Below are 26,448 nucleotides of genomic sequence, written 5' to 3'. Positions count from 1 at the left end.
ATATAGCAGAATGGCCTCAGTTGTACAAGGAACCTTTCAGTTATTGTATGGGATTCAGACTGAAAGAAAAGAAGAATCCCTGGCCCTTCTTGGAAGGTGAGAAGAGGGAAGAGATATAATACCAACTTTGTAGTGCATTAGTTGGAGCTGATAGTTTTGGACGACCTGTTTCTTTCTTTGGTACAGGCTCTTATCCCTATGTTGACTGATACTAAGCACAGTTCAGTTGCTGGTGGCATTTAAGAAGCATTAGTGTGCTCAGAACATCCGTGTGGCAGATGCAGAGCGAAAGCTGTGCTCTGAGGTTGGTTGCTGGGCACCACGAGGAATGTTCAAGGGCATTTTGTTTTGTGCCCTAGAGAGTATTCTTACTAGGTACCTGTATATAGGTACCAAATAAATCTATCAGAAGTTATTGTGAAGTGATCATACACTTGCTAATGCAAGTGAAGCATTTTTATAGTTTCATCTTTCACCGACCTTGAGAAACCAGCATAGGGATAGTTAATTTGTCTTGCCTTGAGAGGTTTGTAGTCCATACTTGCTTGGTTTTAGAGCTGAATAAATATACTGTCTCACAGATTAAATATTATATATTTTTACAATAAGCATGCTGAATTCAGTCATGCTTAAATATAACATTTTCATCTTAGAAAAATCAATTTTCTTCACCTGTATGTTTATTTTCAGTTCTGAATCTGTTGCTTAACTTCTTCCATGTAATCTTTGTCTGTTGTAAACATGTTCCAGACTGTAAGATGAAAAATGAATAATTAAAAAGCCTTTACTTTAAAATTCTGTTAGATAACATGTACTAGGATGGGTTTTATTACAAATCCTGCATTGACATCTCCACATGTGTTTAAGAACAGCTTTTAACCTGGACTGATGGAAATTATTTATTGTGTGCTCTGTGCTATCTGAAGTAATTAGTAGTTTCTGAGAAAATATAAAGTTTCTGAAGAACAAATAGCTCTTTTGATAGCTTTTCTTTTTGTCTTGCAGTTTTTTTCTGGTGTAGTCTTACCTCTGCCCCTACCTTTCCTTTCAAAAGAAATTTTTCTTTTTTAATCTGAAGGTGTAAATTTCCCTGGCTGTGAATTTTAAAAATGCCTTGCCTGTCTGTACTAGGCTTCCTTGAAATACTGTTTTACCTCATGTTACCTGCAACATTCAGGGAATGTTAGTAGCCTATGATGTGCACTTATCCTTCCCTTTTTCTCAGATGAGCCACACCTCATTGTGCACCCCTGAAGAACTGGAACACCTGCCACTTCACTGGCCATTTGAGCAGCTCGAATGGGAGTGGTTATGACAGAGTCGGAGAATATTCCAAGTTGGAAGGGATCCACAAGAATCATTGAATCCGACTCTTAAGTGAATGGCCCATATAGGGATCGAACCCGCAAGCTTGGCATTATTAGCACCATGCTCTGACCAACTGAACTAATGTTATGTTAATCCAGGCAGTTCTTGTAAATGGGGAAGAGGAGAAATGGGGTCACTGCTAGGGCTCTTCTAAAGTGCCGATGGGCAGAACTCAGCTTCTAGAATGAAACAAGGTGTTTACCCAGTTACAGACATTATTTGTAGCGTTGGTGGTGATGTGACTTAGAGAATAAAACATTGCTATCTTTATAATTCCCAAAAGTTTGGAAGTTGAAAGGGATTTTTGATTCCTTGTGGTGCTTTTATTCTACGCTGATGCCTCATCAACTGGACTACTGAACTAATGATTAGATATCAAAAGTTGTTATCTACAGGATTCTTAGCAGGTGTCAGACATTGACTCCAAGTGTCACAGATTCAAGGTAACTTTTTCCTCTATGAAATAAAACTTGTATCACGGTTGAGGTAATTCTGCTGCTGTGGATAGGAATGCTGGCTCAAATGCAGAGGAGGGGAAGGAAAGGTTAGTTCAGGCATGTGTAGCATTCCAGTAAAGGCTCCTGGGTTGGAACTCTGCAAATTAAAATCTGCTGTCCATAAGCACCTACTTCTTTCATTGACTTATGGAAGGACCTTGACTGTGTATATTCACAGGCACTTTGGCAAAGATGATAAGGAGTAAAATGAGGTTTGGAGTTTTTTTAGAGGGATTTTGGATTTATTTTCACCTAATTCTGAGATGGAATTCAGGATCTTGAACATATTCAACACTAGGATGAGTCACCATATAGCATTGTTTTTCTACATTTGAATAGTAGTGTTGGGATTAAAGACTTCATCTTTAATTGCTAATTTTGAGTTGCTTCTTAACTTTGTTGTTACTTAGCCTGTTATCTTTGCTTCTCTGTGTTATTTGACTTCCTTTTGGAAACTAACTACAAAGTAAATTCTTCTTTACTGAAACTAAATGTATTTAAATAAATTTCTCCTGTTATTGGTCATCTGGGGTTTTTTTAGTGGTATGACATATCACAATTCTTGAGAAATGGATTTCTAAGCTCTCATACTATAATTGTGTATAATTTACAAAAAACATCTCTCTGCAGACATCATTTATTACTTTATAAAATCTGTCATTTTTAGGAGAAAAAAAAAGAAAATCTTCACTGTAACTATATTAAACAAGTTGGTGGTTTGTAACAAAGTTGTCATGCTTATTTCAAAAGCTTGAAGCGGTAAAAGTAGAAATATTTCAAAAGCAAATTCTCTCATAATCTGTCCATTAAACTAGAAGTTGAAGGGTTTTTTTCTGAAACAGATAATAAAACCTGAGTAATTTCAGATGTCTCCAAGAAGCTGTCTTATCAGTCTTGAAACTTCATATGCTGAAGACTGAAGTTGTCTTTATTTAATTTTTAACATCCTAGAAATCTTCCAAAATGACAGGTTTTGGAAATACTCATTAATTTTTCCAATATGCTCTCATTCTTAAATAGCTTGTTCAACTTATAATCTGAAGTCTTTTTGAAGGTGTGTTTGAACATATAATACCAAGAGATTTAAGCTGTCTGCAGATAACTACATGATTTCATTGTACCTGACTGTCAAATGTGTATTTATCTATTCAGGTTCAGACAAAGAAGGAAGAAACTTTGCCACCCTCACATAGTCAAAACATTCCAACTTTTTATTTTCCTCGAGGATGTCCTAAGGAAAAAGTGAATATAGATGCTGTGATTGCCAAAATTGAGAAAACTTTCTCTGAATTTCCAAATGAGAGGGCAACATTAGAAGATATGGGGAAGGTTGCAAAGGTGAGAACTTGCTTACTGTACTGAATGCCTATGGAAAGGAGAGTTCTATGTGCTTTATTGTTTTGTATTATGTGTTTTCATCTCCTACAAGTTAGTATCCAACAATATTCTACATTGTTGATACACATAGTTATGTGTGTAATTTTTTGCATTAACTGTGTATCAAATGACCTGACAAAAAGAAACAAACATTAAACCAAAACTTGAACTCCTTTTTTTGCTGCAGAGACAACCGAATACTAAAGGGCACATTGTATGCTGTTCTGCATTCTGTATTGACCAAGAGACTTAAGGCAAAAGCACTGTTAATATCTGTTTTGTTTTCAGGTGTCCACACTTTTTTTCATTTGGCAGTGTCATGAACCTCCACTGTAAAGACACTGAAAGACAGAATGGTTTGGTAACTTGAGATTATAGCTCTCTAGTTATTACTGAGGAGCTAATTCAGAGTTATGATGGAGTGACAAAATACTGAGCTTAGAAAGCAGCAAATATTTTTAAACTTTTGTGTAACAGACAATAAGCTAGTAAAAATAAACATAAATTTCCATTTTTTTTATGTTGAATCAGTGCTTGAAATATCACTGCAAGCCATGGTCTTGGTAATGAGTCTCAGGTTCTTATCCCTGTTCCTGTCGCTTTGCATTTAAAGTTCAGGGTCTAGAAAATAGAAACTAAGACTTTACACAAGAGCAGGACTGGGGGTTCAGAGACTCCTTGTTTGCTCACCGAAACTGTTTAACCACTAAGCTGAATGATAGGATCGCTGTCTTCCACAGCTCCATCCAACATAGAAGTGGGGAGGTATGGAAGAGACCCTTCCCTCTCAGCAAGGAAGGTGGAAAGGTCCAGTCACCTACAATTCAGTGATGAAAGGCACCCTCCTGAAGAATAATACAAAGCCTTTCTGTCTGTCAAACTCACTTTTTGTATTAGTTTGAAGTACTGGTTAAACTACTGCATGAGAAGCAACTGTTCTTTTCCTTTGGTGACCTTATACGTCTTGCAGTATTCATAATGTTATTTGAGATTCTTGGAGATGCCAGCATTTCTGAGTACTCCCAGCTATAGCCAGTTTTAGGCAGGATAGGTACTTTGCTGTTATGGCTGAGGAAGCTTGGAGCAGACACAGAAACAGCACTGTAGGTGTACATGGGAGCACTGAAGTGGTGAGGGTGTAACTGGTACTGCTGATCAAGGCAGGCCAGCCTACTACTTAAAACTGAGTAGAAGATGTGCCATGCACATGCAAGGATGCAGATGAGTTGAGCCATCCTCTGAGACAGAAAAAGGTAAATTTTCTCCAGTTCAGAAGTTTTGTTACTTGTTTGTGCTGTCTAGAGGTTAGCTTAAAGATAGCCAGCTCTTGAGCAGAGCTTATTAACATTGACTCCATTCAGCTGCTTGGAGCATGGACGGAGCAGACATGCAAGTGCTTTCATCTGTTAGGAATGCTTCAAGTTGCACTGTTTTGCTTTCCACTTTTGGACTTTAGCCTAGAGCAGTTGCTTAAAATGAATTATTTTGGAAGGCGCAGTTGTTTCAGAAACAATTTTTAAACAATCTGTGCCTTAATGTTTTCTTCTTAACATTTGTAAAGTGTAATTTTTGAATGATCTTTAAATAAGGGAGTAACCCTCAGATAAAAAAGCAGTAAACTGACTTGATGTACGCTTTATTGTAGGCTTGTGAATGCCCACTTTACTGGAAAGGTCCCTTGTTTTATTGTGCTGGAGGTGAACGAACAGGATACGTGTCGGTTCATAAATTTGTTGCAATGTGGCGGAAGTAAGTAGATTTTTTTTTTTTTAGAAGTACTGCATTTTTTTCATTGAAATGTGATATTTTAAGCTCTGAATGCAATCTCATCTGTAAAGGGAAATAAAACACTTTGCCAGAATCAACCATTGACAGCAAACTTCTGCATGGGAAAATGTAACTAAATAATACTTTAATACTTTATATAAACAAACAAATCTTCATTTACAGAGGTTATAGATTTTAAAATGTATGGTAAATGACTGGCTGTTTATGGGAAAAGTGGCCCTAACTTCTAAATGCCAGTTCTGGACAAAATGCCTTTTATTCCTTCTAGTTCTCCTCTAATTCTAACTTTTAAATATCTATTCATGTAACCAATTACGAGGTACCCACCTCCTTTAACATAAATGTATGAGACAGTACTGCTTTGATAAGTTCACTTGGAGCTTAGTTTGACATTTGTAATTAGCTTTTGAATTAAATGTTGTGTTTGCAGTTTCATAGGCCTTGCTCTAGGATGCCTGCATGAGGTAGCATGATTAATTTTCTGTGTAGAATATTAAATGGAAATATTTACATTTCAGAATACTTCAGACCTGCTATGATGATGCTGCAAAGTTTGTTCATCTTCTTATGAACCCTGGATGTAACTACTTGGTGCAAGAAGACTTCATTCCTTTTTTACAAGTAAATTGCAACTGAAACTAGTTCTGGAAACACAACAAAATGATGAACTGGCAAAGCCCTGAATTTTTTGACCTAAATGTACTTTTTCATTGTCATCATTAAAGTTTATTGATAATATTTAGTGCAACTCACTTTACAGGGTCCAGTGAGATGCTAGTGAGTGACTTGTTTATAGTTAATCATTTTGTATAAGGTGAGGACTTTTTTTAAAAGCAACAGTAAGATGCAGGGGTTTAAAATTGCTTGCAGGAATACCACACCTATTGGAATCTTTTATGTTTAAGAAGGCAACTGAAGTTATTTAAGTCAAGGTGGGCCTTAGGAGGGCAAAGGAAAAGTGGCATATGAATTCAAGACCTGATAAAGCTTCACTGAAAGAACAGTAAACACCACCTTTAGTAATGACTGAATAAAACCTAAATTGACTTTACTGACTCATAGTCAGCCACAAAATTACAAGCTACAGCAGTCAGCAGTGTTCAAAATCTTTAGCCTATCTAAAATATAGGCCAAAAAAATCTATTATATTTCTAAAATATATGAAAGCTTTTGTTTATATGGTTCTTTAAAAGATAATTTTATTTTTAAGAAGTCTGGAGTGTTATTTATGTAAAGCATTTTGTAAATGAAGTTATTATTAATGATTGTGGTAGTTGATTTGAACTGTTTTGGTTAAGGAAGCAGATGTACTATTCTGTGCTAATTGTTTTATATAGTCACTAATGAATACTCTTTGGGATATTGTTATTCCTTTTTTTGTAGGATGTGGTGAATAGTCATCCAGGCCTTTCATTTTTAAAAGAAGCGTCTGAATTTCATTCTCGGTACATTACAACAGTAAGTGGTTTGTGTTTGGAAAAGCTATTTTTTCGTTAAATAAGAAAGTCAAAATTAGGATTAATCAATATGTCTAAGCATCTTTGTCTCTTGAGAAAAGTAAAGTTAGAGTATGCTGTCAGTCTTCATTTCTACATAACTAGAAATCTTGTGAAGAAAAACTATGATGCTTAAGAAAGAGTCTTTCTTAACATCTATAAGAAATTGCTGAATTTAATACTAGTGATACTGAATTGTAATAGTGTTGGATAAGTTAATGAACATTAAGCAGGCTGTTATCTTAAACACTTGATTGTGTCTGTAGACTGTACTCATTAGAATCTTGACCTTAATCTGGGATTAATTAAATGAAATCTTGAATGAATCATCTGTATTAATATGACTATGTTCAGTGTTAAGTGAAATAATGATAATATTGAAGCACTCTCCTCTCTGGAGACTTTTCTTCCTAAGAAGGTTTTATACATGAAAAGTTTCATTCTGTCTTCCCAGGGTTATGTGACTGAAGTATTTTTTCTGTACCCAAGGGAAGAATCAGTGACATTAAATTTTCTCAACTGCGGACTAGACAGCTGATTACACTGAAGTCTCAAAAGATTAAAATTCTTCAAAATTATGTTCAGTTCACTTGATGTTCAGTGCATTTGAAAACTAACTTAATGAATATTCTCCAACAAAAAACATGCAGAGTTGTTTATTTTTTTATCCATCTTATATTTTGACCCAGGCTAAAATTGTGGAAGCTTTTTCTGAGAGCATTTGGTTTTGATTTGTTATATCCTTCTTACAGAGACTTGCTGACCTATCAAGTACGTCCTGGTGCACTAGATTTTGCTTCTTGTTATAACGATTATGTGAGCTCCCAGAACTTTCTTGTCCATTGTGGCTGAAGGAAATGTTCTGCTTGTGAGCTCTTTTGTTGCTTAATGGATTCTGGGTTGTATCAAAGCCTGTTCTGGCTAAAATTGTGAAAGCTTGCTGCCTGTTCTGAAGAACAGTAGGAAAGAAAAGGTCCTGCCATTTTCAGTTGCTTTTCTTTGCAGGAGCTAGCAATATTAAATAAATTAGTCTAGCAATATTGAATAAAACAGTGCTGGCAGTACTTCACTAACAAAATTTAGAGTAGTCTTCAACAGAAATTGGTGCTTAAACAAAAATCCCAAAAGTAAACTAGTATGAATATGGCAACAATATTTGGAATACTAATTTAAAGATTCAGAAATGGCAGGAGCACTCTGCCCTTTCTTGTCATAATTTAGGATGGCATAACTGTTGCCTGATACAGTCTTCTAAAATTCTGTCCTGCAAGTTATTACTGATAATTACGGATCATTTTCCCTAAGATGAAATAAGGCATTACTAATAAGGCCATTAGTTTTACCTCACTACATGAAGTTTTGTCTAAAGGATACTTCCAGTTGCAAACCAAATGAGCTGTTCTTCTGCTGTGTTTTTATATAGACATGCATATATATATATGTGTATGCATATGCATTACATACATCTCTTTAGCATGTGTCTTGTGTTGTTCGGCCATGGAACCAATCTGTTCTGTCTGCTATTCTATAGCATAAATTGGTTGGTCAGTGTAGCATTAAGATTAGGTACATGTGGCCAAGGTGAAGCTGAAATATGTTAAAAATGTTTGCCCTGACAAATGAGATACTACATTTATTCTGCAAGGATGTTATTTGCATATCTGAACTATGAATTCTTGAAATTGTAATCTCTGTATTGCACCATTTCCTCTCTGCACTATGCGGCATAGTAAACAAGGCAATTCTCTGACAATTTGCTTATACTCTGCCTCAATTCACTTTAGAAAACAGTTTAAGTCTGTTCCCAGTTGTCTTTACCAAACATGCAATTTTGTTTTTATTTTTAGACCAGTTAAATGTATAACAGATGAGATAATGACATGCAGATGGATTAAGTTGCAAAGCTAAGGCAAAAACCTTTTTAGAAAAAATTACTTTGTAGTACAAGCCAAAAATGGGCCTTCCCTAAATCTCACAATTAGAATTGAGTTAATTAAGTTTCAGAAGTAGGATAAGATGTTCTTCTATCTGGAGTTATCAAACCGGCTGTTCTTGTTCGAAGTAAGAACTGAAGAGCTTGCTGCTCTACAGTTTACGCTTTATGTTAAAACTTCATAGATACTCTTCTATTTGTAATTCACAAATTATTGGTTAGTTTAAACTATTGATTTACTGTAATTAAAATCTGAAGTGATAAAAACTTAGTCTTTAGCTGGGAGGACATTTTAAGTGGGAGGAAGGGCTTCCTAAAGAGGTGGGGGTTTTAGCTGGTAACTGCTCTGTTGCAAATGAAATGCTACATGTGCAATATTGAGTCTTGCAATTAGGGGGCATAATTAATCACCAGTTGAGCAGTTATTGTTCATAACATGTTTAGATTTTTTTGTCTGTTTTTGTTTAGTGGTGAATGACTGACTTGAAATGTATATCTGGTTGACATAAGTCAACCTAATTGAGGTAAATACTGAATTCAGTTAAGTAGCAGAAAAAACATATTTTAAAATCTTATGTTTGTAAACTAAACCCAAGCAAATTACACCAAATGCATGAGTTGTCCAAAATAGCCATCAAACCATTTAGTTTGGAGAAGACCTGTAAGATCATCAAATTGATGTACATGTAAAACTGATTTAAACAATAGTCGTGGGTACTCAACTGAATGTATTTGTTTCTGGTTCCAGTATCAGTCAAGGCACAAGAACTACTCATCTTTCTTGCACAGATTTTTTTTTTATTATTATTATTATTCACTTGAAAATATTCATGTACTACTTCTAATGCTATAAACAGTTTTTTTTCCCAAGAAACTTAAAATAGAGTAAAATTTAATGGGGGAAAAACATTCTCTCTCTGCACCTGCAGGACATATTTCTGTCAACTGTTGATTTGTTGTGTTTGTGGACTTCAGAAGTAGTAACATCTGCTGTATTCTGATCCTTAAACACTCCCAATTCTATTTCTGTAAATTCATTTATGAAGTAAAGCAGTCTTATAGCAAGCATACAGTTCTTTTAATCTGAAGTAATACGATATATTAATGATTATTAGATGATGTCCTGTAGATCTGGAAGACTAGGAAGTAGTGAAATTGCCAATAGACCTACTTTGGATAGCATACAAGTATTCTGCAACATTACTGAGTGAGATATGGGTACTGCAGCATTGAAATAAAACTTATCTACATGAGTTTAGATATAGATTTAGGAATGGGTTGGTAATACAACACAAGAGAAGCCTGTTAAGTAACTAGAAGAATAGAAATAGGGGAAAGATAGAGCTCTCTAATGCTAAACTAAGACATCATTAACAAATGTTTAGGAGTCATAGTTAAGATTTCTTTCCATTTTCTGTTTCTTGCAGGTCATACAGAGAATATTTTATACAGTAAATAGGTCCTGGTCTGGAAAAATAACTTGTAATGAGCTCAGGAAAAGCAACTTCTTGCAGGTACGTAATAGCTAAAATTTTACAAGACAGTTATTTCTGGAAGTTTTAAAATTGCATTAACTAATTGCTTAAGGGAGTAACGTAAGTAACATTTGTTCCTTTTACAAAAAGTAGTGAAGACCCAATGGCATTAATTCTCATACATTAGAATATGTTTAAATGTCATTTGTCCTATCTAGAGGTGTATACGTGCAAATGCGTCTAGCAGAAATTGGGCTGATATACTTATTCTTCTGTGAATGCATTAGTTTTCTACTGTGTGTGTGTTCAGTCTTTGCTGTCATGCTGTACAGTGTTCGTTGTCCCTGAAGATAATAATTGTTCCACTGAAATAGCATTAGATATTAACTTGGTTATGAGAACTCAGATCATTCAAAACATCTTACAAACTCTTTAACGTGTTCTGTTTATCCTTCTGATAATAGAATGTGGCATTATTGGAAGAGGAAGCTGATATTAACCAGCTGACAGAGTACTTCTCATATGAACATTTTTATGTTATCTATTGCAAATTTTGGGAGCTGGATACAGACCATGACCTCTATATTGATCGGAAGGATTTAGCTCGACATAATGATCATGGTATGACAAATGAAGCACCTTTGTTTACATGTATTAAATGACCTGTAAACTTTCAGCTGAGGAAGTGGTTAAATGCCAAGGCCGGTGTTCATGAGTCTGTTGGTGTTGGTATAGCTGATCCTGCTGACTCTGTGAAATAAAGCAGGACAAGTCATCCGTGATGCTGCTTTGCATCTACCAATACCAGATTTGAGGAAAATTCTGAGTTTTAATTCTGATCTTGGCAAAGAAGTAGAGGAAATATCATTTAAGTATTGGTGTATTATAAATGGTTGCATTTGGCAATTTTGTGTTTTCTTGGAAACTATCAATTATACTGATATTATTCAAGTACAATGGCTTTTATGGCAAGGTATGAAAAGAGTAGAAAAGGCAAACATACATTCAGGTACTTGGCTTATTTTAAAGTTTTTCTAACTTAGCTGCAGTACATTTTGTTTTAATACTATGTAGCACTAGTTAGCAGGTTTACATTTCCTGCATTCATAATATGCAGTGACTGTGATTCTGTAGTCTTGAACTATTTTAAATATTCTTGTAGCTTGTATGGAACTGTTGAGAGTTTTCTAGATGCTTTCTGTCCGTGGTCATCTCAATAGTGTTTCCTTCAGGACTGGAAAACTTACTTAAGCACAAAGTGATTATGGAATATTGTCCCATAAAAAATCCCAAAAAGAATAAACACAATTCTGATTGCTTTAAAAATTTGCCTACTTAAGTTTGACTATGCTTTAGGACAATGAGGAAGGAAATCTGCTTTCATCTGAGTGGGTGCTATACTTAGCACACTACAGAAAGAAAGCACAACTGATATAATGCCACTTTTGCATCCTTTAAACCATGGAATTTTGGTTGAAAGTTAACAGTGGCTGCTTAGTGAGAACTAGACTAAAGACTATAAAATGGGTCTGATAACTTAACTTTAGTCTTTTTGCCTGTCAAAATTAGATAATCTGGTTACATCAATCTCTCCTTTTTGTACTGTTGATGGACTAAAATTACACTGGATCAAACACTTCAATATTTTCTTAAGTATGTAGCTGTTGTTGAGAAGGTTGAAAACTTCATTATTTCAAAAGTAGGTAAGAAGCAGCAGCATATATGTGTGAAACAAATTTGCTGTCCTACAGTTCTGGGGATAAATATTAAGTAGGCACTAGTGACTTTACTACAATGATGTGGTGATGGCATCACCATAAGTACATAAAACAGATCAATTATCTGAATTGTGAACCACCTGCTTTAATTATCAGTACTTCTACAGTGCTGAAGATTTATTTCAGAGCTAGAATAATGAGAAGTAATTTTTCTTCTATGAGAATAGTATCATGTGCTGCTTTGAGTACCATCCACAAATTCTTAAGGATAAATTGAATATCCTTTACAGAGGTAGTGCTCAGTTAAGACATGTCTCTAAAATCCCTGAAATAGAAGCATGGATCAGAACCATGTCAGAAATAGATCCCTGGCAGAATCAGTTGGATATGTTTAGCATGTATGATCGTGCCAATTCCATTTTGGCTCTTTGCCAAGGTCATGTAAAACTTAATGTCACTGGAAAACTTGATTTACTTGTCAAAGAACTGGTAAATGCTGTCTTATTAATCAGCCAATTTTATTACTTTTAGTACACTATTATTTGTGTATAGAGTCTGATTTCCAAGCGGGTTGGTTCTAGCTTTGCTTTGGAGACCTTGTGTTAAGTGATTCTCTCCAAAAGGACTCAAAGGGATTAATGAGCTTTCTCACAGATGTGTATATACAAAGGGTTCCAGTAAACTCTTCAACTAGACAATACAAAGCAAAAATAACTTGTATTGAGTTGACACTGTTTTAAACCTTTTTTCACAGCAATTTCAAACAGGATGATAGAGCGGATCTTCTCAGGGGCAGTAACAAGGTACTTAATTTGTATGCTGATCTAAATCCAATTTAATATTTGCTTGTTAAATTGTATGATATTCCCAGAGAAAAAAATGCCTTCCCCTTGCAATGGAGCAGTGAATTTCAAGATTTATTATTAATTTAAACTCCAGTACTACTAGAGTGCTCTTGGAACCTTTGGCACACTCCAAGTTCTTCACTCCCCTTTCTTTACCCTGTATATTGTGTGATTTAGCAGGGCTGGGAATGAGGAAGGGAAGAAATGTTGGTATCATTGAACATTTTACAGGTTTGAGGGATGGAAAAACAAAGGGAACTGGGCTTTTAAGTACTACTTGTAAAATAAATGCTTATTGCATCAATAAATTTACAAAAATGCCTCTGGTTGAGTTAATTTGCATTTTTTCCCCTTTGGATTGACTTCCTCTTGTGTATTTATGGCATTTTATTCATTTTTGAAACATATTGCTATCATGGTATCTGCAGTTAGAAACCAACTGATAAACAGAAATAACAAAAGCTGAAATGAGTGAAATGACACTTGACAGGCATATGTCTACAGCTTACTCCTTTATATGAGTTTTTTGGGCAAGACAAAAACATATACCATATTTTCTTAGACATCTTGAAAATAAAACAAAAAAATTTAGGATTGAAATATAATATATCTAGGAACTGCCTACCTGACTTTTACTAGACAGGGTTGACTATGTGTCTTCAGAACTTATTTAGTTGCTCTGTTCTGTGGTATGTGAGTAGAAACAGACAGTTATGTTCTTGTCATGGACACTTCCTGAATGTTTCTATTTCATTTTCATTTCCATTCCAAAACTTTTAGCTACTGGAGTTCTGTAAAGTTTTAAGTTCTCATCACGTCTACCTGAATAGAAATTCTAAGAAGCATATGTACTTGTATATAACATATCCTTACAAAACTAATTGAGATATCTCTTCTGTTAACAATTAAGCAGTGGCTTTGCTGCCCAGGGAGAAAGTCCTTGTAGGACAGCGTGCTACTTTCCTTTCCAGCTGCTCCCCTCTTTACCATTGCATTAGAAATAGAACAGAGCACACAAGCTCCTTATCCTGAATGATCAGTGTAGTCTGTGACAAGTTATCTTACAAACACTGTGTTGTTTAGGAGTTCATAGTTAATAGCAGCAAGGAAAATAATCCTTACTTTTGATTAGTAAAATCTAGGTGTTCTAAAATAAATTTTCTCTTTCCTCATTGGCCTTCAAGAGGTAGAAAAGCACAAAAAGATGGGAAGATTAGCTACGCTGATTTTGTCTGGTTTTTGATATCTGAAGAGGACAAGAAAACACCAACTAGGTAAGAATAAGTTTATGTTTTAACAGAAACAAAGAGTGACTTTATTGCTTTTCCAGTCCTTAGATGGGGACCACTGATGCACAGCTGGAACTCTGATGGAAGAAGCTAAACTATAAAAACATGAGTGGAAAACTTGCCCAGTTCATTGCATCATTCTTATTTATTGGTGTCTCCTGTTGTTGCTATTTTCATGACTTCTATAAGGCTAATTCAATGTTATTGTTCCATATGCTGTGTGGCCTGCTTATAGACAGGGTCATACATAAAGGAAATTGCAGTTGTTTCATGGTGCCAGTGACTTTGGGAAACTGTGCAGCTGGTATTAGCTGTATGATATTGGTAAGAAACCTATAATGTGACATGTTGAACAACAGGTTCAATGGCTTGTTCAGTATGGGAAAAAAACAAAATACTGAAGTTTTGATGCATAGTTCAATTTTTCATTGGCTCCCTTTTTATTTTTTTAATATAAAACCATGTATTTTAGTCTTCTCCTTCACACAGTTAACAAATGTCTTTTCAAGTGCAGTACTCGATGGCAAACACCAGAAACTTTTACCACAGTAGGTGGTGTTTAATGACTTTCTATGGCATTATGGAATGTAGTCTTAAGTCTAGTTTTGCCTTTAAAAGAGGCAACATGAATTCTTGAAACTCTGTACTAAGTTTGTATAAACAACTCTTTGCTATTACTGAATTTCAGCATTGAATACTGGTTCCGCTGCATGGATCTTGATGGGGATGGTGCTTTGTCTATGTATGAATTGGAGTATTTTTATGAAGAACAGTGCCAAAAATTAGATAACATGGCCATAGAACCTTTGCCATTTGAAGACTGTTTATGCCAGATGCTGGATCTTGTAAAGCCACAACATGAAGGTAAGAAAATCCTTCTCCATCTGTATCTTCTGTTTCTCTGGGTTTAGGAGTTAGTGCACCTGTAAGAGCACCGAGTTGGTCATACAAATAATGTGCCTTGAGGTTGTCTTTTCAGTAAAGTCTGTTAGAGCTTATTAATTGATCCGTCTTCCAGCAGCAGGCAGGCATTCTTTCAATACTAAAATTTAACATGCTGCTTTAAAATTCCTTGAAGGCTTTTACTTTGGGCTTGTAGCCACATTTAGTCTTAAGTGAAATCTTGTCACTGTCTAACTGAGGTGATGCTCTCAAGAAAAGCTCTTGACTGTTCACCCATTCTCTCGCCTGTTCCAGCACTCATTTAATTGAGATTTCTTCAGAAGGAACAGTTTTTAAACAGTGTTTGTCCCTGTAGATCAGTATTAACTTATTTTACATGAGAAACCTAAGCTGCCCTTAGGAAATTCTTGACAAGGGGCTTAAAATTAAGTGAAGAATAAACTGTTCTGAGTTTTTGGCTACTTTCTATGTCCATTTGAACCTTCACAGACCTGTATTCTACTCTCCTGCATTTGACATTGTATGAGCTTTTGCTGATGAAACTTCAGTTTACATTTTATGCAAGAAACATTTGTCTTTTATTGAGATGTGATTTTTTGCATGCTAAGGGAATTGAAATGGCTCAAAACTAGAACTTAAAGCTTCATATTCTTATTTAAACCAAGTTAAAATGGATTTGCTATGTGAAAACGCATTTCTAAAGGCAGATAAAAAATTGTAAATGAAATGTGATTCATCTGGAAGCTCAGTCCTTGATATCAGTGGAATGAAGTCTTAGACCAACATTGTATAGTGCATGGGGGCTGGGGAGCATTTAAAATGAAGTGAAGCAAGCTCTGAAAAGCACATTTATGTTAGATGGTTGCTTACAACCACCTCCCAAGCTCTGTAGTAGTTCCCTTCCAGTCTTGTACGTTATGCTTCTGAAAGACAGAATAATGTGTTCTGCACTTCAAATGAAACAAGATTGATGTATCTCCTTTGTGTCATGAGGATGACAAAAGAAGGCTATGGAACACAACCAAGATGAGTTATTTAGGGCAACAAAAATGAAAGCCAACAGTGATTTTTTTTTTATATAGAAACTGATATGATGTTTAAAAGGTGGATTAAGAAAAAATTCTTCTGCTTTCCTAATAAAAAAACAACTATCAGCAAAAAATAATGTTTTACCTGGTAGATTTGAAACAAGAGATGATACTTTCGTAAAGTTAAGGCTAAAATGTGGTACAGTTTGCTACAGGATGCTTATAGAGACTTGAATTAATTCCTTGAATTTCACTCTTTTTCTTGGTGTTGGAGGGACAGTGGAAGGCATCTACATGAGTGTTGAGTGTCTGAGCTCCCAGTGCAATAAACAGAAACTGGAGAGCAAATAAATGAACCAAATATAGGAGTCTAACTTAAATTGGGAGCTTATATAACTAGGACTCAAATCATTTGCTTGGTTGTGGAGAGTTGCTGCCACTTGAGATGTCCCAATGCATGAGACATCTGTGTGGGTCTGACAGATACTGCACAGGTGCCATGGGGGATTTGTGTCGTTCTGGAGCACCAGCTCTAAGCCAGAATATACTGAGGCACTTCACAACAGATGGAAGTGTGGCAACCATTTCCAAATGGGATTTGGCTTTTGCTTCCCTGTGATGTCCTTGAGTTATACTTTGTTAGAAGCTGGGACAGTAGGCTGAGAAAATATTGTTCCAAGTCTGGCTTTTATTGAACTCTTCTATAACATCTTCAGTTAGTTCCTATTTGATTGACAATGGAAAATTGTCTGTATTCCAGGTGAATCAATAAAGGGGAGTTTTAAGGATAGTCATCTGTCTTCCCCTGTATATTTCATATTTTTCAGCCTTTCTGCAGAAGCTTAATATTCAGCTTTGAAATAGGGTAACATTTCTGAGCAACATGACAAATATTTCTAATGTTTAACAGATCCATTGATTTGAGTCTTTAAAGTATCACTCTATAAAAATCAAACAAAATACCTCTGAGCATTTAGCTTTCCTCTCAAGCAGTAAATATTGATCAGGCTGGACAAGTGTGGCAACCTTGTCTCTATGAAAAATTCATCTGTAGGAAGCATAGTCATACACTGTCGTCTGTGTCATACATTTGTCTGTTTAAGTCAGGAAAGGGAAAGGGCCACTGCCATAGGAGATTCCTACCTGCTACCCAGGCACTCCTTGGGAAGGAATTGCTAGCTCACTGGAGACTTCTATCTCTTGAGGAAGCTTAAACAGTTACCTTAAATGACTTTTAATAGGTGAGGTAGACTGCATCTCACTCCAACATACCAAAGGACAGTGTGATGATAGCCAAAGCAAGGAACAAACCTGAAACATTTAAAAGTTCTGTCCACTTTGAAGGACACATCTCCAGATGTGTATTTCATCTATTCACTTCTCTCCCATTGCATTGAGCATCAGTAACAAATGTTCTCAAGCAATGATGATTGAGTAATGATGACTTAGCTTCTGAATAACATTCCTCCTCTTTGGAGAAAGGTAATTTTAGCTCTAATTATTTTATCTTTAATTATGTCATAATATTTTTTACAGGAAAAATTACCCTGCATGATTTAAAGCGATGTAAGTTGACAAATGTGTTCTTTGATACTTTTTTCAACATTGAAAAATACCTTGACCATGAACAGAAGGATCAGTTTTCTATGTTGCGGGTGAGTATGAAGCTTTAAAAGTCTTTATAGCTGTGTGCTTAGCAGTTAATACTTTTTTGTATAACTTGCAATGTGATTGTTTAGGATGGTGAAGGTGAAAGTCCAGAGGTCTCTGACTGGGAGAAGTATGCTGCTGAAGAGTACGATATCTTGGTAGCAGAAGAGGCAGCAAGTGACCAATGGAATGATGGGTAAGAGTGTAGCACAAGGGTTGGTATGAATCCTCTCTAAGAGAAAAAACAAACCCTTCTCAAAAATATGCCATTAACGGTGTAGGAGACTGTCAAGTACAGGTGTGTGAGCCAAAACTGTTGTTATGGTAGAATATGCATCTCTTTTTCCAAACCCTAGTTTTTAAATGTGTTACTTGGTGAAGTAAACCTTCAGATGGCTTTTGTTTTCTGTTTAAATCAGCGGTGAACTTATGGGAGGAACCCAAGGTGCTGCTCTGTTTTAGTGTTCATAGTGGATTCTTAGTATTTAGCTCTTCTTTGCCCTATGTCTTTCTCTGAAATAACACTTCTCCTAATCAGCACGTAATGCCTTTATAAAGTATGTTTAAATAACACATACCGCAGTATCTAAAGGTCATTCTCTGCATAGTTGTGTTAAGCAGAGGGAAATAATCAGGTGTCGAGATGAGATTCAGTAGTGCTTGGGAAGACATGCATGAACCTGAGTCACCCTAGCCCAGGAAATGGTCAGTTCTTTAATCTGACACTATAAATCTCCACAGACTTATTTTTTTAAAGGATATGAATTACAGATTGATCCCACATAAAAAGTGTTGAAGCTAATCTTTTTAAAATATCATTCACTGACTTGAGTTAGTTATCCATCTTTGCATTTGCATCACCAGCAGGTGGTTATCAGTAGTTTCTGATTAAACAGTTGTCTTTTGCTTTCCAGCATCTGCTTAAAAACATGGCTGCTATTGCTTCCCCGCACTCGCACAAATTTTAATAAGATTCTCAATTCCGTACTCTGTCTCTTTTGTCATATCAACTGCTGTAGTTTGTTCTTCATAATTGAGCCTCATTTCAGCTTTCTTGACACTTGAGGGGTTTCTGGCAAATACTTAGTCTTGTTTCTAACCTATGCATAGTCCATAAAGCAGTGTGTGCTTTGAATCCCCTCAGTAAAGCTGTGTATGGCACAGGGAAGTTCTGCATATGATGCAGCTTAAATTGATGTAATTATTACAGAACCCTAGTGCTGCTTCTCCTTACATGTTTCTTTACTGTAAATATATAATATTGGAAAATCCGTTCTTCTCGCAGATGCCTTGTTAGTGTTCCAACTTTTAGGTGCTCCCTGGCATAGACAGACTCTTTCAATTTCTTTTTTGTGTCTACCACTAGGTATGAAGCAGAACTGAATCCTGTAGACCATCAGAAGGCCAATGTCCTAAAGTATCAAATGGAGAAAAGACCATTTTTTGAAATGCCTTCCCATCTGGCTGATGTAGACTTGGATGAATATGACTATGAAGAGGATTTTGAGTAGAGGTTACTTATGGTCAACACTTGCAGAAAAGGACAGTCTGCAGCAGGTCTGCTACACACCAATACGTTTCAGTGGGGTTTGTTTCCTGGAGGTCAGCTTAGTTTTGTGCTAAAAATATTTAATCACTACACTACCTTCTAAGTAAAAGAAGCGTATTTGTATGGTATGATGAAAATTTTTGTATTTATTCAATAGTTTATAGTTTTTAAAATAGATTAAAATATTTATTTACAGATGTTGCATAATTCCTTTTTGGAAGAATAACAATATTTGACTTTAGAGAAAAGTAATCTACTGTTTTTTAGAGAACTGTATAATTCTCTCAAAGTTGACGTGTGGTGCACTGACCATCTCCGTCCTGCCTGTGAACAGGTATTTCTCTCCTGGTATGGGAGGTAAGGAGACAATTTATACCTGGCCTGCAATGCGCTTACACTCATAGACAGCCCTAGTGGTTTTATGCCTTGGCAAGGAAGAGACATGACAATGAGTGCACAATTCAGTGCTCATTTACAAGCAGAGTTTTGTTTGACAGGCTGACCATATTAGTAGTATACAAGGAAAGCAAATGCCCAAGACAAGTTGCTTTTCTTCTGTGTAGTCCTTGTTTGCCCCAAATTTAATTTTGCTTGCCCTTTTAAACTTCAGTCTTTTCATTGATGTTAATCATAAAAAGCTTATTACAATGAAGTCTGTTTTAGTGTTCATACTTGATCCAAAATGGGTGTGTTAATTCATGTAGAAGGAACCAATTTTTTTTAAAAAATCCTTTGTATAAATGTTACTTGATAAGTGATGTGCACTAATTTGTTGTGGGCATTCAATGCTTTTGTCTGTCCCCCCCCCTCGCTTGTTTGCTATTGACACATTCCGTGAATTCATCAGTGTCACAGCAGCATGAAATTGTTGCCTCACTCTTAAATGTTAAACAGATTTTGTTGGGGGAAAAAAATGTACAAAAAGATGTAATTTATTTTTTTGGTTGCAGTGTAGATCTTTAAAATGTTTAAAAAAACATGTTTGTATTTTCAAATAAAGATTTTCCTACATGTAATGTAACACTTCTAATTGTTACATACTGCACACAGTAATGTCTTACTACTAAAGAACAACTCACAATAGGATGGGTTACACAGGTATGCAGTCTGGGTTGATAATGACAACAAGCTGCATATTCAGAGCAATCAGCCTCTAGCAGGTTTTTCTTCATCCAAAAGAGAGTATTGCTGAGCAGCTGGGAGTGGTGTAGAGAAATCTGTTCTGCTCGACTCACCACACTATCTCCTGTACAGACCTACACACCTGTGTATCTTAAGTAATGAAACCTATTGCTAAAGTGTTGGGGAACCTTAGTGAGGAAAACTCAAGTCATTTTAATACCATTCAAAGGATTCTTAAAAAAAAAAAGATAATTGAGGTTGATTATTCCAATTTTAAGAGACTCACCAATGTCAAATTTCTCCACTGTTAGTTGGATGCCTTTTGCCCATGGTTGGGAGCTTTTAAACAGTAAAGATAAACAGAGCATTTATGTTAAGCTGTGTTCCCTAAGGTGCTGTGGGAAAGGATGAGCAACCACCTTTTCTACGTGATCCTGAACATCTGTTGAAGTGCAAGAGGTGGTGGCCTGCTGCTTTTTCCTACCTGAAACCCTTCCTAAAAACGGGGTTTGTAAATGGGCGATGAACAGCCACAGGCTTTCTCAGCACACAGTGACATTTCTCTGTTACACAGAGCTATGGTGCAAGGTCGATCTCTCCTGCAGAGCCTGTAGCTGTTGCTGACACTTTGTGTTTAATGAAGTGCCTGTTAAATCCTACTCTCTATTATACTTGTGATAACCAACTCCCTTCTCTCCTAAGAAGAGCAAATTATGCTGTTACTGTGGAAGTGCCTTTTCTTACATGAACTATAACGATTACTGTACCTTTCCCCAGGAGGGTAATTCCCATACAAGAATTAAAGCAGTTGTATGCTTGATGTGATCCCAGGGATAACTGTTTTCTTAGTCAAGCTGTATTCTGCCTACCTGGTGCATGCTTAGGCCTAAATCCACAAATCTAGATGGATTAGGGAAACATCACTACCATGGTCCAGGTATGGGGAGTTACTGACCAAGTCACAGGGCAACTAAGAACTGCATTATCTTAGGAGTGCTACCTCACCCCTTGCATTAGCCCACTGCACCCCCAACTACACAAAAGGAAACATGGGTTTACTGTTGCCAATTCAGAGTACCCAATACCTGGGAGACAGTCGTGGCTTTCACTTCCATGTTTATAGGAACTCCCTTCTCAGCCTGTTGAATAACAGAACAAACAGGAAAGCCAGCAGGCATTGCTGCTCTTCTTTCCTCCAGACATAGTGTGGGAGTATCACTTGCACATTCAGTACTAATGGATAGCAGTAGTTCTGTAGTTTATTTTACACAGTTACAATCCAAAATATATATATATATATATAAAAAAGCTGATAGCATTACTGCAATATACAATTCCATGGAGCAGCGCCAAAGTGTCAGTGAAAGCACCCACCACTCCCCCACCTACTGCCTCTGAACAGTCTTGAGTGAAGATCATTTGCAAACTCTTAATGAAAAAACCCTACTTGTAATTATTTACAGTCTATTTACATTGTCTTTCCAGGCTTTACATTTTCCAAGTAAATACCACATGATGGCTGTGTACAAGGGATTTCTTCCAGAGGAAAGTACTCAGTCAGCTGGTCTGCTGTTTCTTTCTTTGTTACCTGGAAGCCTTGATGCAAGTCTCCTGGGAACATGTCCTGATGCCCACAGACCACTAACCACATCTCTCTAAGCAATGGAATTTAGAAATACTTTCAGATGATTTGATCCAGGTTTTCCATTTTACAGGCAGGAAATGGCACTTGCCGTCACCCAGCAGGTCACAGTGTTCGTAACTGGGCCAGGCTCCTTTCTCCCCAGCATCAGGTAAGAGGAAACAAGTAGATATCCACCTTGGTTACCTCAAATGGTAAAGAACACATGCAGCGGAACTCTGCCCCTGCCCTGATTCAAACAAACTTGTCTCACCTAGTTCACAGAGTCTTTGATTCAAAATTCGTCTATACCCCGATTCCAGTCCTTCAGTTGGTAATTTTTCCAAGGCAGCATCAAGGACCAGGATGCAACTGAGTACCGATGCTCCTAACACCCACAGCCTTGGAAGGGCAGCAGCCACATGAGTAACACCCACAACCAGCAACAGGGAGAAATCAACCGCAGTGCTACGAACTGGTTCTGGGTGGATGCCCACAGGCAGAGATTCACCTTGATACGTGTCTCCTGCTGTCTCAGTGGATGCCCTCACAACCACATTTTCTAGTTAAACAATTTGCAGAAAAAAACATAGTGTGTTCTTCGCTTCTGTTCATCCTCTCAGTGTCTTAACTGTCCTATACCATAAGAAAAGAGAAATCAGTCTTGTACTATAAAGAAGACATCATGTAAGAGCACATAAGGAATCTGAATAACATTGTAGCATCTAACCATCCGCCAGCTTGGCCATAGAGCCAGCTCTTGGAAAGAACTATATTTAGCCTCCACAAAAGGAAATAAGCATTTCTATACCCCAAGAAGCCCAGAAAAGGCACTACAGGGAAAGGCCACACACTGGATAAGTAGTGCATTTTATATATGGCTTCAATCTTGCTCCATGGATTTAAATTCTTCTATTATCTATCTTCAGTAGGAGCTGCTCCAAGTACATGGTCCATACAATCTACATTTTAACACACATATGACTTGAAGAAAAGGTAGAAGTCCCTTTTTTCCTTCTAGTCCTCTTTAAAAACAAAACAAAAGAAAAAAGCCCACCACTCATATGAAAAGGAACCCTTTGATCAACTTTACAGGAAAAACTCATTTAAAAAGTCAAAAATCATGCAAAGTCTGAATGTGGCTGTTAGATCCCAGATAACCAGAGCCACTGGAAATCAAGGGGTTGCCTTACCCACTGCAAAAAAACTATCTGCCAAACACCGAGTTAGTAGCATTCTAAAGTGCAGAGAGCAGGGCAAAATACAGGAGAAAAACCTGAAGGAACCACTCAGGCTCCTGCAGTGGCTGACACGGTAAACCTTTAGAGGACAGAAAGCTGTGCGTAGCTGCAGCACAGGAAAACTCATGGCCACTGCACCCCTTTCTGTACAGTCACTCTGCAAGACCCTGCTGTACAATGTCCTATTTGAGTCCTTGCACTCCACTGCCTCAAAGGCCTAAAAGTCTTTCTCTGCTGCAAGTATCCATTCCAGGGCTGAGCTGAGATCCAGGCAGACAGCTGCAGCTCTGCCAAACTTTGATCCCAAAGGCAATCAGTGCCTACAAGACAACCCCCCGGCTACACTGGCTGCCACTCCAAGCCCACAATGTTCTCATGCTTCCCTTCAAATCCCCAGCTGCTTTGGGGACAATTTAATCTGCCCAACAGCCTTGACTGGAAAAGGGCAAGAAACATGGGACGCTCCAGCGACAGCCCAGGGCTGACCAGTGATCAGACACATTTTGAGTCTTTCAATCCAAAGAGCACAATGCAAACACGATTTCTAAAGCAAATATTCCCTGCAGGCCACGCAGCAGTGCCATCTCTGCAATGTGTTGGTAACACAAAGCAACTGCAGCAAATGTCTCTTAATCGGGAAGCTTCACCGTACGGCAAAAAAGGAAATGGGATTCTCCTCTTAACGCATCCTAGCTGGCGTTCAGTGTACCTAAGGATGTCTAGATGCTACAAGAATTGCCTTAAAATGCAGATTGAGGTGAAGGAGGAAACTACAGCTACAGCTGGAAAGGGAAGAGTGGAATCCCCCTTTTCTCATCCTGAAAGGGACCACATAAGAGCAGCCCCCTTTGCTGCTAGATGGTTACTCAGGAGTCTCTGACCTCACATTCACCACCTCAACTACAAGTGGAAAACCTGAGCCAGAATTACCTGATCTGCACCAACAACATCAACATCAACATCTTCTGCTGTGCCTCCTGCTTGACCGTCCTCTGAGACATCTTCTGTCTTAATCTCATCTTTGCTGAAAACAAAAAAGATAAACCGAAAAAAAGCTAAGTCTTGAGAAAGCTCATAACAGAGGTTGTACATTGCACAAGTGCATTTAAGGCAGATACTTCTGCTGCTGATATCCATGTAAGGTAGCCTAAAGTTACTGGCCCAGAATTTCCCAGGTATGAAACAGGTTATGCTCTAAGGAATTTCCAATAAAGCATTTCAGAAAAAAAAACTTGATTTAAACAGGGGTTACCTTCATGTTAAATAAATTTTTGTTCTATTTTACTTGTATTCACCAGGTCCATCTAACAAGTGTCCCTGAAAACATGGAAAAGTATGCATCTTTCTGAGATTTATATCTCCCCTTTTAACCTACCAATATAGGAAATGGCACCTAACACCTCAATAAATTACCTGTATTAAAGGGAACTATTGCAACTGAGCTCTTTGATTGCTTTACAGAGCTCAGAAGTAGACTCCAGACTCCCTATTTCTGCAACACTTCTCATATCCAAGTTCCATGGGGTTTCACTTAGGCATGTGTGCCTGCTGCACACAGACAGACACTTCTCTAAAAGGAAGCCACCAGTTATGCAATAGTTAATAGCAAATCTGCAGAGACAAGAATCCTCTTTCATTTCCAGAGATACAGAAAACACTTATCTGGCTGCAGCAAACAGCCAGGGAGTAACCAACACCACAGCCCCTCTAATCAGGACAAGAGAAGTGGCACGGGGGACTTTCCTCCTTCCTTGTCTTTTTCTCTGTACACTCGATATTAGTCCAAGAAGGCATGGAAGCCCTGTGACAGTGGCAGGCTAAAGCAGCAAATGTAGATATTGGACTAAGGAAACATGTCTTCGGGACAGTGCCCATAAGAAAGACAGGAGGGGCACACATCCTTTGCCCATAAGTATTATAAAAAAACAGAAGCAGAGGTGGATAGATAGACCCCAACTGTCAATACCTGGACAAGTGAAGGAGCTTGTAAGACATAAAACTCTCACCAGTATCTTCTGCGTAGCCCTCCTGGACAAAGGAATGGCAAACGTTCCTGCAAGCACATCTCTCGAGATTTCAGCCTCTTTCTGTTTTTTCCTGCTGCAGAGGGAAGCTGGGAAGTGCACTGCTGTTCTGGGGCTTTGCTTGCTACTTCAGTCTGGCTGGTTTCAGGCAAAGACCCTGGAACAGACAGCAAACAGAACTGCTCTTCAGCATCACCCTCAGAGGTCTTGAGATGGACATTTCCAGCGTGTTCCCCACAGCAGTGAAACAATGGGGCCAAGCTCAAAAGGAGATCTGGAGCAAAGCATTCATTTATTGAAGGAGACAGCTTAAAGCCACTTAAAAGAAAATCCATTTAATTTGCCCACTGGTCATTTTTGCAATCTAGATTTATGGACTTGGCCCTGGTCCATAACCGCTATCTGTACTGCTGAGTCTACATAACCCTCAAGAAAAGAGGACCTTTGGGGACACAAGGGAACAAGCTCTCTGAAGGCAAGCCACCGAGAAGAAAATTTACAAGAAAGGATGAGAAAGAAACTAAGGGATACTGGAAAAATTTCCTTTCCTCCACATATGACTGCACATGTCCATAGCACTTAGCATTGTTATTAGCAATTGTTTTCATACTGGCTTTATTACATTTTAACTAAGTCCTGTCATATCCATGCAGTGAATATTTAATTACAGATTGGAAGTCCATGAATGCTGCTAAAGTTTGGATGCAGCCCACCAAACTATAACTCTTAAAAGCAGGAATATAATCTTACAGGCTCCCTCGAAATTCAACAGAGAGAAAAACCCTAGAAGATGATTTGGCTGAAGTTCATCTGGGCTGAAGATCTGAATCAACTTCTGGAAATGCCTCTCCTGTCTCAATTACCTACAAGGCCTAAAGCAACAATGCCCTTAACAATTAAAAGCCATCAACAAAGTCTCAGTGGCACAAATGCCAGATCTCAGTACAGAGTAGAATTCAGATAATCTTGAATTCTGCTCACTCAGAGTTTTCAGCCCAACCTTACTGCTCTTAAGTGATGAAGGGGCCTTTAATATCAACAAAGTTGGAGAAAAAAAACCCAGTTCGAACTGTAAAGTCCCAACATCCAACTCACTGTGGTACTGTACTGCTAATGCAAAGCATGAAGTGCATGTTAGCAAATGCAAATTTGGTAAAGCAAAGCAAAATAGCAAGTACAGCAATTTTGACAGACAGACAAAGCAAACACAGCTGATCAAGAACAGGGAAGTTTTCATACCATTAGACAATTTCCTTTTAAAAGAAGATGTCTTAGATGTGCCCACAGGGGGCCACTCTCCCAAATTGCCGAGGGCAGAGCTCTCCTCATCTTCATTTGCCAATAAAGAGTTTCTGTACCAGACCAAGGGCTGCCATCCATCTCCTCTGCAGGGCAGTGGTTCTGCTATGTACCTCTGTAAGTAAGTGTACCTGAGGAAAAACAAAAGCAAGCATAAGGAAACTCAGTATCTTTCCCTTCAACGTCTGGGGCAGGTATTGCTAGAAAGGCTTTTCCCTTTACTCT

The 26,448-nt window shown here is 37.5% G+C and overlaps 2 protein-coding genes across 3 annotated transcripts in view; one reads left to right on the top strand and one right to left on the bottom strand.

Moving 5' to 3' along the window:
* PPP2R3B (protein phosphatase 2 regulatory subunit B''beta) overlaps nt 1-19,950 on the top strand; it is a 46,405-nt gene extending 26,455 nt beyond the window's left edge. The window contains exons 2-13 of one of the 2 annotated variants that reach the window (XM_018084126.2): nt 3,018-3,203; nt 4,888-4,991; nt 5,549-5,651; nt 6,414-6,488; nt 9,887-9,973; nt 10,399-10,555; nt 12,407-12,455; nt 13,682-13,771; nt 14,475-14,650; nt 17,254-17,372; nt 17,457-17,563; nt 18,734-19,950. In XM_018084126.2, the coding sequence (XP_017939615.1) occupies nt 3,018-3,203; nt 4,888-4,991; nt 5,549-5,651; nt 6,414-6,488; nt 9,887-9,973; nt 10,399-10,555; nt 12,407-12,455; nt 13,682-13,771; nt 14,475-14,650; nt 17,254-17,372; nt 17,457-17,563; nt 18,734-18,878 (1,398 nt within the window). In that variant the 3' untranslated portion in view covers nt 18,879-19,950. The remainder of the gene's footprint in view (nt 1-3,017; nt 3,204-4,887; nt 4,992-5,548; nt 5,652-6,413; nt 6,489-9,886; nt 9,974-10,398; nt 10,556-12,406; nt 12,456-13,681; nt 13,772-14,474; nt 14,651-17,253; nt 17,373-17,456; nt 17,564-18,733) is intronic. The other variant, XM_018084127.2, reaches the window with a different exon arrangement.
* A 1,329-nt stretch (nt 19,951-21,279) lies between these two features.
* Nucleotides 21,280-26,448, bottom strand: part of LOC103765024 (cohesin subunit SA-2) — a 58,821-nt gene continuing 53,652 nt past the window's right edge. Inside the window, exons 30-33 of the mRNA XM_018084125.2 lie at nt 26,164-26,354; nt 24,907-25,081; nt 23,831-23,924; nt 21,280-22,295 (exon numbers count right to left, since the gene is read on the bottom strand). Coding sequence (XP_017939614.1) covers nt 22,287-22,295; nt 23,831-23,924; nt 24,907-25,081; nt 26,164-26,354 — 469 coding nt within the window. The 3' untranslated portion in view covers nt 21,280-22,286. The remainder of the gene's footprint in view (nt 22,296-23,830; nt 23,925-24,906; nt 25,082-26,163; nt 26,355-26,448) is intronic.

This window comes from Manacus vitellinus, unplaced genomic scaffold, assembly GCF_001715985.3.
Source record: "Manacus vitellinus isolate BGI_N305 unplaced genomic scaffold, ASM171598v3 scaffold_7_pilon, whole genome shotgun sequence".
NCBI classification, from domain to species: domain Eukaryota; kingdom Metazoa; phylum Chordata; class Aves; order Passeriformes; family Pipridae; genus Manacus; species Manacus vitellinus.
Note: the sequence above shows the minus strand (reverse complement) of the source record. Positions and strands in the feature narration are given on the sequence as shown.